Raw genomic sequence first — 15813 nt, 5'->3', positions numbered from 1 at the left:
ACCATTGAAGGAATTAGGACAGGGGTTCTACTCTTCTCTCTTCTTGATTTAAAAAAAAAAAAAAAAACACAAGGCCTTGAGGGTCACAATAGATCTAAAACCACTAAATTGCTTTCTAAAATGCGTTTCAAAATGAAGACAGTAAATTCCACTGTAAATCATCTGATGAAGAACTGCTTTATGGCCTTCCTGGACTTAAAGTGTCACTCTTCCCCTAGACATCTTATCCCGTGAAGTCATGCCCTCTCAGTTCAAGTCTACGGGAGGTGCCGTGATTTCTGTCACGCCCCCTCTCATAGACTTTCATTGAGGGGGCATGGCCATGATGTCATGAGCTGGGCGCGTCCATGATGTCATGAACCTCCGGCGCTGCACCCGACGCTCTAAATGAACGCCGGGGGCAGCAGGGAGATCGCGGAGGCCCTTTTGGATAGGGGATAAGATGTCTAGGGCCAGAGTACCCCTTTAAGGAGATCAATTTAACCATCTAGACTGTGGGGAATCCATCATCACTGGAGAATCCATCATCATTTAGTGATAACTACCGATGTTAAAATGTTTTCAGATAACTCTACCACTATTTCTGTACTTGTAACAATACAATAGACAAAGTGAGGTCCGCACCTCGTGAAGATCGCTACAGTAATACTAACTGGAATCTAGGAAGATGGCATCTTACGCAATGGTGTTATGCTTAGAACACAACAGCGCTTAAAATAATGCAATGGTCAGCCGCCTTGGGTCCCTCCAGCCTCCACTGGTGCAAAGATCAAGGGAATTAAGTAATGTAATAGACCCCTATTTTTAATATTCAGGGACTCTATAGTGACAGTGAAGGTTTCCCAGGACTGGCGCTTGGCAAATGTGGTGCCAGTATTTAAAAAGGTGTCAAAAGGTGACCCCGGGAATTATAGGCCTGTTAGTTTAATCTCCGTTGTATGTAAATTGTTTGAGGGTTTCCTAAAATGCTATTTTGGAGTATCTTGATAAAAAATAAATGTATGACCCCATATCAGCATGGCTTTATGAGGGATCGGCCTGCCAGACTAACCTGATCAGCTTTTATATGGAGGTGAGCTCCAGACTGGACCAGGGGAAAACGCTGGATGTCGTATATCTGGATTTTTCCAAAGCATTTGATACGGTGCCACATAAAAGATTGGTGCATAAAATGAGAAGGATTGGGCTGGGGGAGAATGTGTGCAAGTGGGTAAGTAACTGTCTCAGTGATAGGAAACAGAGGGTGGTTATAAATGGTACTTATTCTGATTGGGTGACTGTTACTAGTGGGGACCACAGGGGGCAGTGTTGGGTCCTGTTCTATTTAATATATTCATTAATGACCTTGTAGAGGGGTTGAATAGTAAAGTAGCAATCTTTGCAGATGATACTAAACTCTGTAAAGCGGTAAACACAATAGAGGACAGTGCACTTTTACAAATGGATCTTGATAGGTTGGAGGTTTGGGCTGGGAAGTGGCAGATGAGGTTCAACACTGATAAATGTAAGGTAATGCACATGGGGAGTAAAAATCTGGGACGGGGTTATATATTAAATGGGAGAACACTTGGGACGACTGATGTAGAAAAGGACTTAGGGGTCTTAGTTAATAGTAAATTTAACTGTAGTGATCAGTGTCGGGAAGCTGCTGCCAAGGCTAATAAAATCATGGGGTGCATCAATAGGGGCATAGATGCCCACGACAAGGAAATAATTCTACCACTATACAAATCACTAGTCAGACCACACATAGAATACTGTGTACAGTACTGGGCACCAGTGTACAAGAAAGATATAGGGGAGCTGGAGAGGGTTCAAAGACGGGCAACCAGGGTAATATGGGGAATGGGAGGACTACAGTACCCAGAAAGATTATCAGAATTAGTTATTTCTGGGTTATTTAGTTTAGAAAAAAGAAGGCTTAGGGGCGACCTAATAACTATGCATAAATATATCAGGGGACCGTACAGAGATCTCTCCATGATCTATTTATACCCAGGACTGTATCTATAACAAGGGGGCATCCTCTACGTCTAGAGGAAAGAAGGTTTCTACACCAGCACAGACGGGGGTTCTTTACTGTAAGAGCAGTGAGACTGTGGAATTCTCTCCCGGAGGAGGTGGTCATGGTGAACTCTGTAACATAATTCAAAAGGGGTTTGGATGCATTTTTGGAGAATAATAACATCACTGGATATGTATACTAGATTTATAGGGACAGAACGTTGATCCAGGGATTTAAATGATGCCATATTGGAGTCGGGAAGGAATTTTTCCCTCTAGTATGAGGGTTTTTCTGCCTTCCTCTGGATTAACTCAGTAGGGACTCATTAGGGTTATAGGTTGAACTTGATGGACTCTGGTCTTTTTTCAACCTTATGAACTATGTTACAATGCCTATCCCTCTCTTATATGAAGGATACCCTTATGCATATCCCTCTCTTATATGAAGGATACCCTTATGCCTATCCCTCTCTTATATGAAGGATAGCCTTATGCCTATCCCTATCTTATATGAAGGATAGCCTTATGCCTATCCCTATCTTAAATGAAGGATAGCCTTATGCCTATCCCTATCTTATATGAAGGATATCCTTACGCCTATCCCTATCTTAAATGAAGGATAGCCTTATGCCTATCTTATATGAAGGATAGCCTTATGCCTAAATTCCATTCCTTCACTGTATTTGCAGCTACCACTTCTGCAGGAATATATACAGATATTTGAGGATAGTTATTGGACAGTTCTAAAACCTCTCCCAGTATTCTCACCAAAAGTTGTCTCTACTTTAAATGTCTCACTGGAGGTAGTCCTGCCCTCTTTTTGCAGTAAACCCACTAATGAAAGAGAGAGGGAAATCCACAATGTCAGGAGAAGTGTTCTAGAATTCATGACTAGGACCAAAGACTTTAGGATGGCAGACTTCTTGTGCAGATTTGTGGTTCAAATAGTGAATATAGGACCAGAGGAGATTCTATCTCAAACTAAACCCCATAGGCTTCTATGGGATTCCGCACTCCCATTCACACTTCCGCGAGCAGAAATTCAGAAGTGTGTATGGGAGTGCAGGATCCCATAGAAGTCTATGGGCTTTAATTTGCAGTGGAATTCCGCAAGCAGAAATTCAGAAGTGTGAATGAGAGTGCGGAATCCCATAGATGTCTATGGGCTTTATTTTGAGGCAGAATTCCGCAAGGAGAAATTCAGAAGTGTGAATGGGAGTGCGGAATCCCATAGAAGTCTATGGGCTTTAAAGGGGTACTCCACTGGCCAGTGTTCGGAACATTAAGTTCCCAGCGCTGTGTGAGCACTGCGGGGGTCGGCCACGCCTCCTCAATGCAAGTCTATGGAAGAGGGTCTGACGGCAACCACGCTCCTCCCATAGACTTGCATTGAGGAGGAGTAGCCTGACATCATGAATATTTGTAACTACCTGTATTTGCAGCTACCACTTCTGCAGGAATATATACAGATATTTGAGGATTGGATAGCTCTAAAACCTCTCCCAGCATTCTTTTCCAAAGCTGTCTCTACTTTTAATGTCTCACTGGAGGTAGTCCTGCCCTCTTTTTGCAGTAAACCCACTAATGAAAGAGAGAGGGAAATCCACAATGTCAGGAGAAGTGTTCTAGAATTCATGACTAGGACCAAAGACTTTAGGTTGCAGATTTTAAAGGGGTACTCCACTGGCCAGTTTTCGGAACATTTAGTTCCGAGCGCTGTGTGAGCACTGCGGGGGTCGGCCATGCCTCTTCAATGCAAGTCTATTGGAGAGGGTCTGACGGCAACCACGCTCCTCCCATAGACTTGCATTGAGGAGGAGTAGCCTGACATCACAAAGGGGATGTGGCCGACCCTTCAGTGCACACAATAAATGTTCCGAACGCTTTAAGGTTATTACTCAAAAATATAATCTGTTTCTTCTTGGCAGATGACTGTACCAGGAGATCAGAGGAGAATCTTATATCTTCAGATTATAAAGCAGATGATGATATCACACAAGATACATATGAAGAACATTCCATTATCCCAGATACACCCTCAGCCCTTCACAGCCAAGATCTCTCATCTGATCCTGTTATACAAGTCCGACCTAAAGATTCATCTCAGTCTGTTAAACAAAATAACGAGAAGATATTTTCATGTCAAGAATGTGGAAAATGTTTTATTCGGAAATCAAATCTTATCTTACATCAAAGAACTCACACCGGAGAGAAGCCATTTTCATGTGCAGAATGTGGGAGATGTTTTACTCACAAATCAGATCTTGTTAAACATCAAAGAATTCACACAGGAGAGAAGCCATTTTCATGTTCAGAATGTGGAAAATGTTTTAGTCGGAAATCAGATCTCGTTAAACATCAAAGAATTCACACAGGAGAGAAGCCGTTTTCGTGTTCAGAATGTGGGAAAGGTTTTACTGACAAATCAGATTTTATTAAACATCAAAGAACTCACACAGGTGAGAGGCCATTTTCATGCTTAGAGTGTGGAAAATGTTTTACTCAGAAATCATATCTTGTTCAACATCAAAAAAATCACACAGGAGATAATCTATTTCCATGTTCAGAATGTGGAAAATGTTTTACTCTGAAATCAGTACTTATCAGACATCAAAGAACTCACACAGGAGAGAAGCCATTTTTATGTGCAGAATGTGGAAAACGATTTACTGACCAATCAGATTTTGTTAAACATAAAAGAACTCACATAGGTGAGAAGCCATTTTCATGTTCAGAATGTGGGAAATGTTTTACTCAGAAATCTGTTCTTGTCAAACATCAAATTAGACACACAGGAGAGAAGCTGTTTTCATGCTCAGAATGTGGGAAAGGTTTTACTAACCAATTAACTCTTTTCGAACACCAAAGGACTCACACAGTAGAGAAGCCATTTTCATGTTCAGAATGTGGAAAACATTTTACTCAGAAATCAGTACTTATCAGACATTCGAGAACTCACACAGGAGAGAAGCCATTTTCATGTTTAGAATGTGGAAAATATTTTACTCAGAAATCAATACTTATCAGACATTTAAGAATTCACACAGGAGAGAAGCCATTTTCATGTTCAGAATGTGGAAAATATTTTACTCAGAAATCACATCTTGTTAAACATCACATAACTCACACAGGAGAGAAGCCATTTTCGTGTTCAGAATGTGGAAAATGTTATACTGAGAAATTATCACTTTTCAGACATAGAAGAATTCACACAGAAGAGAAGACAATTCAGAGCAATAAATGATGCAGATAACACATCTATATATTAACCATGTACATAGGATATCTGACATTTATACATATATCATATACTGCATCTCCAAACTTGTTCCCAATTGTTAATAAAAGATTTCTTTTAGAACGTAGTCACCGATCCAGCGATGTCATCACTATAGTTTACATGGTAGGAAAAGTGTGATATATGGTTGTGATATTCACTGCTCCTCATGGAGAAGACCCAACAGGCATAATCCATGGGGAGCTGCTACTGGAGACCCAAACACCTCAGAGAGAAGGGACTTATTCCAGTTAGAAAGAGAATTCCAGGACATGACCACTAAAAAACATGCACAAAGGATGCGGTCTATCGCAAGATATCAGCCAAGGAACCATATACTGTTGGCATCTCAGCCAAAGCCAAGATGCCCGGGGTTTGCAGCAAGGTGAGGAACCTAATGGCCGCACACACCTCCCCTAGACCACCAGGAGGGACACCAGAAAGGCTACCGCACCCTGATAAATCTTGTGAAGTAGGACAAAATCAAACCTATATAAGTAGGGGATCATTTTAATCGTATGGACCTACAGAATAAAGATAAGGTGTCATTTTTACCGAAAAATGTACTACGTAGAAACGGAAGCCCCCAAAAGTTACAAAACATCGGGTTTTTTTTCAATTTTGTCGCACAATGATTTTTTTTTTCCGTTTCACCGTAGATTTTTGGGCAAAATGACTGACATCATTACAAAGTAGAATTGGTGGCGCAAAAAATAAGCAATCGTATGGATTTTTAGGTGCAAAATTGAAAGAGTTATGATTTTTTAAAGGCAAGGAGCAAAAAACGAAAATGCAAAAACGGAAAAACTCCCGGTCCTTAACCCCTTAAGGACGCAGGACATAAATGTACGTCCTGGTGAGGTGGTACTTAACGCACCAGGACGTACATTTACGTCCTGTGCATAACTGCGGGCATCGGAGCGATGCCCGTGTCATGCGCGGCTGATCCCGGCTTCTGATCGCAGCCAGGGACCCGCCGGCAATGGCCGACGCCCGCGATCTCGCGGGCGTCCGCCATTAACCCCTCAGGTGCCGGGATCAATACAGATCCCGGCATCTGCGGCAGTATGCGATTTGAATGAATGATCGGATCCCCGCAGCAGCGCTGCGGGCGATCCGATCATTCATAACGCCACACGGAGGTCCCCTCACCTTCCTCCGTCCGGCTCCCGGCATCTTCTGCTCTGGTCTGTGATCGAGCAGACCAGAGCAGAAGATGACCGAAAACACTGATCTGTTCTATGTCCTATACATAGAACAGATTAGTATTAGCAATCATGGTATTGCTATGAATAGTCCCCTATGGGGACTATTCAAGTGTAAAAAATTTTTTGACAAAATGTAAAAGTTAAAGTAAAAAAAAAGTGAAAAATCCCCTCCACCAATAAAAAAGTAAAACGTCCGTTTTTTCCTATTTTACCCCCAAAAAGCGTAAACAATTTTTTTTATAGACATATTTGGTATCGCCGCGTGCGTAAATGTCCGAACTATTAAAATAAAATGTTGATGATCCCGTACGGTGAACGGCGTGAACGAAAAAAAAAAAAAAGTCCAAAATTCCTACTTTTTTAATACATTTTATTAAAAAAAATTATAAAAAATGTATTAAAAGTTTTTTATATGCAAATGTGGTATCAAAAAAAAGTACAGATCATGGCGCAAAAAATGAGCCCCCATACCGCCGCTTATACGGAAAAATAAAAAAGTTAGAGGTCATCAAAATAAAGGGATTATAAACGTACTAATTTGGTTAAAAAGTTTGTGATTTTTTTTAAGCGCAACAATAATGTAAAAGTATGTAATAATGGGTATCATTTTAATCGTATTGACCCTCAGAATAAAGAACACACGTCATTTTTACCATAAATTGTACGGCGTGAAAACAAAACCTTTCAAAATTAGCAAAATCCTTAAGGCCAAAATGGGCTGAGTCTTTAAGGGGTTAAGGGGTTAAAAGAAAGAAAATAAATTAATAAAAATGAACAGATTTGATATTCTCATGTGTGGAATTGTTTGAACTATTAAAATAAAATATTATCGTATTTATAAAAAAAAAATAATAATAATAATACAAACAACCCCAGAATTAGTGATTTTTGGTCAAATCATATCAGAATTTTTTTCTTTTTCGTAAAAAAAAAAAAAAAAAGAAAAAACAACCAATCCATCCATCTAAGCGTAAATGGAAGCGAAAAAAAAAAAAAACTTGGCACAAAAAGAGAGCCCTTACACAGCCCTAGAAAAATAAAAATAGGGGTCGGAATAGGGCAACTTTAACCGGGGGGGGGGGGGGAATCCACTTCTGAGGTAGCCGGATGGCTTACCACAGATCCTATGCCGGCTCCTGCACTGAGAATGATAAAACCTGGCAGGACAAGGCTTTATCAATCGAGCACAGAGCACACAGATCAATGTGGTTCTATAGAACCACACTGATCTGTATGAAGAATCTAATGATTCCTCCTAAAAGTCCCCTAAGGGAACTATTAATTTAAAAAAAAAAAAAACATTTGAAAACACGCACATTAACCCCTTCCTTATTAAGTTTAAATCACCCCCCTTTTCCCAAATTCCATATAAAAAATATATAAACATAATAAAAAAAGTGGTATCGCCACGTGCATAAATGTCCAAACGATAAAAATATATTGTTAATTAAACCGCACGGTCAATGGCGTACACGCAAAAAAATTCCAAAGTCCAAAATAGCGTATTTTTAGTCACTTTTTATACCATAAAAAAATTTATAAAAGTGATCAAAAAGTCAGATCAAAACAAAAATGGTACCGATAAAAACTTCAGATCACGGCGCAAAATATGAGCCCTCATACCGCCCCGTACATGGAAAAATAAAAAGTTATAGGGGTCTGAATTTTCCTGCATGTAGTTACAGGGGTGTGGAAATTTTATGAAAAAACTACTTGTCCACGGGACTAAAATGGAGCAAAATCTACTTGTCCCTCATGACGATCCACTTGTCCGGCCAATTTTCGGCATTACGCTCTAATCCACCCCACTATCCACCAGGGAGCATTCACATGTCCCTTTAGGCGCCGCTGGCAGCTTTGACAGCTGCGATCTAAAGGGTTAATAGCCAGCCGCGGCGGTCGCCGCATGCGGGCTATTAGCAGCGGCCCCCGGCTACTGAGAACAGCTGGGGGCTGCAGAGTATGGAGCGGGCAGGAATCCCCAGCCCGCTCCATACTCCCCTGTGAGCGCCGCATGCATCTCCCCGTGCAGACGTGCGGGGAGCGAAGGCAGAGGATGCAGGTCTGCACGGGGAGAAATAAGCCACGCCCCCTCATCTCCCCCCGCACGTCTGCAGAGCAGGGGAGAGAAGACACATACACAGCTTCTCATCTCCCCTACTCTGCTTCCGAGGACACAGGCTGCAGAGTATGGAGCGGGCAGGAGTCGGGGGCCGCTCCACACAGACTGCAGATCCGCCGCACTTGTCAGGTCCGGCCCTGCTTGCCCGGACAAATTCACCTGCCCGGCGCCCAAAACTGCTAGTCCCGGGCGTCGGGCGATAGGAATTCCACATCCCTGATATACTATAATACATGTATATACTATAATACTATAATACATGTATATACTATAATACTATAATACATGTATATACTATAATACATGTATATACTATAATACTATAATACATGTATATACTATAATACTATAATACAGGTATATACTATAATATTATAATACATGTATATACTATAATACATGTATATACTATAAAACTATAATACATGTATATACTATAATACAGGTATATACTATAATACTATAATACATGTATATACTATAATACTATAATACATGTATATACTATAATACATGTATATACTATAATACATGTATATACTATAATACTATAATACATGTATATGCTATAATACTATAATACATGTATATACTATAATACTATAATACATGTATATACTATAATACTATAATACATGTATATACTATAATACTATTATACATGTATATACTATAATACTATAATATATGTATATGCTATAATACTATATTACATGTATATACTATAATACTATAATACATGTATATACTATAATACTATAATACATGTATATACTATAATACTATAATACATGTATATACTATAATACTATAATACATGTATATACTATAATACTATAATACATGTATATACTATAATACTATAATACATGTATACACTATAATACTATAATACAGGTATATACTATAATACTATAATACATGTATATACTATAATACATGTATATACTATAATACTATAATACATGTATATACTATAATACAGGTATATACTATAACACTATAATACATGTATATACTATAATACTATAATACATGTATATACTATAATACTATAATACATGTATATACTATAATACTATAATACATGTATATACTATAATACTATAATACATGTATATACTATAATACAGGTATATACTATAATACTATAATACATGTATATACTATAATACATGTATATACTATAATACTATAATACATGTATATACTATAATACTATAATACATGTATATACTATAATACTATAATACATGTATATACTATAATACTATAATACATGTATATACTATAATACTATAATACATGTATATACTATAATACTATAATACAGGTATATACTATAATACTATAATACATGTATATACTATAATACAGGTATATACTATAATACTATAATACATGTATATACTATAATACTATAATACATGTATATACTATAATACTATAATACATGTATATACTATAATACTATAATACATGTATATACTATAATACTATAATACATGTATATACTATAATACTATAATACATGTATATACTATAATACTATAATACATGTATATACTATAATACTATAATACAGGTATATACTATAATACTATAATACATGTATATACTATAATACATGTATATACTATAATACTATAATACATGTATACACTATAATACTATAATACATGTATATACTATAATACTATAATACATGTATATACTATAATACTATAATACATGTATATACTATAATACTATAATACATGTATATACTATAATACTATAATACATGTATATACTATAATACTATAATACATGTATATACTATAATACTATAATACATGTATATACTATAATACTATAATACAGGTATATACTATAATACTATAATACATGTATATACTATAATACATGTATATACTATAATACTATAATACATGTATATACTATAATACTATAATACAGGTATATACTATAATATTATAATACATGTATATACTATAATACATGTATATACTATAAAACTATAATACATGTATATACTATAATACAGGTATATACTATAATACTATAATACATGTATATACTATAATACTATAATACATGTATATACTATAATACATGTATATACTATAATACATGTATATACTATAATACTATAATACATGTATATGCTATAATACTATAATACATGTATATACTATAATACTATAATACATGTATATACTATAATACTATAATACATGTATATACTATAATACTATTATACATGTATATACTATAATACTATAATATATGTATATGCTATAATACTATATTACATGTATATACTATAATACTATAATACATGTATATACTATAATACTATAATACATGTATATACTATAATACTATAATACATGTATATACTATAATACTATAATACATGTATATACTATAATACTATAATACATGTATATACTATAATACTATAATACATGTATACACTATAATACTATAATACAGGTATATACTATAATACTATAATACATGTATATACTATAATACATGTATATACTATAATACTATAATACATGTATATACTATAATACAGGTATATACTATAATACTATAATACATGTATATACTATAATACTATAATACATGTATATACTATAATACTATAATACATGTATATACTATAATACTATAATACATGTATATACTATAATACAGGTATATACTATAATACTATAATACATGTATATACTATAATACTATAATACATGTATATACTATAATACTATAATACATGTATATACTATAATACTATAATACATGTATATACTATAATACTATAATACATGTATATACTATAATACTATAATACATGTATATACTATAATACTATAATACATGTATATACTATAATACTATAATACAGGTATATACTATAATACTATAATACATGTATATACTATAATACAGGTATATACTATAATACTATAATACATGTATATACTATAATACTATAATACATGTATATACTATAATACTATAATACATGTATATACTATAATACTATAATACATGTATATACTATAATACTATAATACATGTATATACTATAATACTATAATACATGTATATACTATAATACTATAATACATGTATATACTATAATACTATAATACAGGTATATACTATAATACTATAATACATGTATATACTATAATACATGTATATACTATAATACTATAATACATGTATACACTATAATACTATAATACATGTATATACTATAATACTATAATACATGTATATACTATAATACTATAATACAGGTATATACTATAATACTATAATACATGTATATACTATAATACATGTATATACTATAATACTATAATACATGTATATACTATAATACAGGTATATACTATAATACTATAATACATGTATATACTATAATACTATAATACATGTATATACTATAATACATGTATATACTATAATACATGTATATACTATAATACTATAATACATGTATATGCTATAATACTATAATACATGTATATACTATAATACTATAATACATGTATATACTATAATACTATAATACATGTATATACTATAATACTATTATACATGTATATACTATAATACTATAATACATGTATATGCTATAATACTATATTACATGTATATACTATAATACTATAATACATGTATATACTATAATACTATAATACATGTATATACTATAATACTATAATACATGTATATACTATAATACTATAATACATGTATATACTATAATACATGTATATACTATAATACTATAATACATGTATACACTATAATACTATAATACATGTATATACTATAATACATGTATATACTATAATACTATAATACATGTATATACTATAATACTATAATACATGTATACACTATAATACTATAATACATGTATATACTATAATACTATAATACATGTATATACTATAATACTATAATACATGTATATACTATAATACTATAATACATGTATATACTATAATACTATAATATATGTATATCCTATAATACTATAATACATGTAAATACTATAATACAGGTATATACTATAATACTATAATACATGTATATACTATAATACTATAATACATGTATATACTATAATACTATAATACATGTATATACTATAATACTATAATACATGTATATACTATAATACTATAATACATGTATATACTATAATACTATAATATATGTATATCCTATAATACTATAATACATGTAAATACTATAATACAGGTATATACTATAATACTATAATACATGTATATACTATAATACTATAATACATGTATATACTAGAATACTATAATACATGTAAATACTATAATACTATAATACATGTATATACTATAATACTATAATACAGGTATATACTATAATACTATAATACATGTATATACTATAATACTATAATACATGTATATACTATAATACTATAATACATGTATATACTATAATACTATAATACATGTATATACTAGAATACTATAATACATGTAAATACTATAATACTATAATACATGTATATGCTATAATACTATAATACATGTATATACTATAATACTATAATACATGTAAATACTATAATACATGTATATGCTATAATACTATAATACATGTATATACTATAATACTATAATACATGTATATACTATAATACTATAATACATGTATATACTATAATACTATAATACATGTATATGCTATAATACTATAATACATGTATATACTATAATACTATAATACATGTATATGCTATAATACTATAATACATGTATATACTATAATACTATAACACATGTATACACTATAATACAATAATACATGTCTATACTATAATACTATAATACATGTATATACTATAATACATGTATATACTATAATACTATAATACATGTATATACTATAATACATGTATATACTATAATACTATAATACATGTATATACTATAATACATGTATATACTATAATACTATAATACATGTATATACTATAATACTATAATGCATGTATATCCTATAATACTATAATACATGTATATCCTATAATACTATAATACATGTATACACTATAATACTATAATACATGTATATACTATAATACATGTATATCCTATAATACTATAATACATGTATATACTATAATACTATAATACATGTATATCCTATAATACATGTATATCCTATAATACTATAATACATGTATATACTATAATACTATAATGCATGTATATCCTATAATACTATAATACATGTATATACTATAATACTATAATACATGTATATCCTATAATACTATAATACATGTATATACTATAATACTATAATACATGTATATACTATAATACTATAATACATGTATATACTATAATACTATAATACATGTATATACTATAATACTATAATACATGTATATACTATAATACTATAATACATGTATATGCTATAATACTATAATACATGTATATACTATAATACTATAATACATGTATATACTATAATACTATAATACATGTATATACTATAATACTATAATACATGTATATACTATAATACAGACATTTAGTGTATTTTGTCCTGGAGTGCAGCAGCCCTGATCATGTGACTCCTTGACCCCTCCCTCCTCCTCCATGTGACTGATCACCTGACTGTGACATCACCCCAGGTCCTATTAGTACACTTCCTGTACGGCTGTGTTGAAGGAGGTATGTGTATATATAGTGTGTGTGTGAATATATATGTGTATGTATATATAATGTGTTTGTGTATATCTGGTTATGTGACATTTAAATGGAAGTGTGTATGTATTATATATATACCGTATTTATCTGCACAGGCATATAACATGTACCTCATTATAACACGGAAATTTGAGTAAAATAAAGGAATGGGAAGCTCTCAAATTAAAATAAATGACTTGGAAGATCAGAAATTAATGCCACATCATTTCCCCTTCTCCTCTGTCCGATTACCCCCCCCCTTCCCCATGTGCCACATCCCCTCCCCTCTGATCCTCCCCTTGTGCCACATCCCCTCCCCTCTGATCCTCCCCATGTGCCACATCCCCTCCCCTCTGATCCTCCCCATGTGCCACATCCCCTCCCCTCTGATCCTCCCCCTGTGCCACATCCCCTCCCCTCTGATCCTCCCCATGTGCCACATCCCCTCCCCTCTGATCCTCCCCCTGTGCCACATCCCCTCCCCTCTGATCCTCCCCATGTGCCACATCCCCTCCCCTCTGATCCTCCCCCTGTGCCACATCCCCTCCCCTCTGATCCCCCCCTGTGCCACATCCCCTCCCCTCTGATCCCCCCTGTGCCACATCCCCTCCCCTCTGATCCCCCCCTGTGCCACATCCCCTCCCCTCTGATCCCCCCTGTGCCACATCCCCTCTGATCCCCCCCCTGTGCCACATCCCCTCCCCTCTGATCTCCCCCTGTGCTACATCCCCTCCCCTCTGATCTTCCTGTGCTACATCCCCTCCCCTCTGATCCCCCCCCTGTGCCACATCCCCTCTGATCTCCCCCCTGCGCCACATCCCCTCCCCTCTGATCCACCCTGTGCCACATCCCCTCCCCTCTGATCCCCTGAGCCACATCCCCTCCCCTCTGATCCCCCCTGAGCCACATCCCTTCCCCTCTGATCCCCCCTTAGCCACATCCCCTCCCCTCTGATCTCCCATCCTGTGCCACATCCCCTCCCCTCTGATCCCCCCTTATGCCACATCCCCTCCCCTCTGATCCCCCCCTGTGCCACATCCCCTCCCCTCTGATCCCCCCCTGTGCCACATCCCCTCCCCTCTGATCCCTCCCTGTGCCACATCCCCTCCCCTCTGATCCTCCCCCTGTGCCACATCCCCTCCCCTCTGATTCCCTGTGCCACATCCCTTCCACTCTGATCCCCCCTTGTGCCACATCCCCTCCCCTCTGATCTTCCTGTGCTACATCCCCTCCCCTCTGATCCCCCCCCTGTGCCACATCCCCTCTGATCTCCCCCCTGCGCCACATCCCCTCCCCTCTGATCCACCCTGTGCCACATCCCCTCCCCTCTGATCCCCCCTGAGCGACATCCCCTCTGATCCCCCCATAGCCACATCCCCTCTGATCCCCACTTAGCTACATCCCCTCCCCTCTGATCCCCCCTGA

General features: G+C 34.7%; 1 protein-coding gene across 1 annotated transcript in view; it reads left to right on the top strand.

Annotated features, from left to right (window-relative positions):
• Nucleotides 1-15813, top strand: part of LOC130299212 (oocyte zinc finger protein XlCOF7.1-like) — a 73659-nt gene that overhangs the window by 15687 nt on the left and 42159 nt on the right. Inside the window, exons 6-7 of the mRNA XM_056551410.1 lie at nt 3933-5237; nt 5635-5666. Of these exons, the coding sequence (XP_056407385.1) occupies nt 3933-5237; nt 5635-5666 (1337 nt within the window). The remainder of the gene's footprint in view (nt 1-3932; nt 5238-5634; nt 5667-15813) is intronic.

The sequence above is a fragment of the Hyla sarda genome, chromosome 1 (genome assembly GCF_029499605.1).
Source record: "Hyla sarda isolate aHylSar1 chromosome 1, aHylSar1.hap1, whole genome shotgun sequence".
Taxonomy (NCBI): domain Eukaryota; kingdom Metazoa; phylum Chordata; class Amphibia; order Anura; family Hylidae; genus Hyla; species Hyla sarda.
The sequence above is the reverse complement of the archived record's forward strand: the minus strand, read 5'-3'. Positions and strand labels throughout refer to the sequence as shown.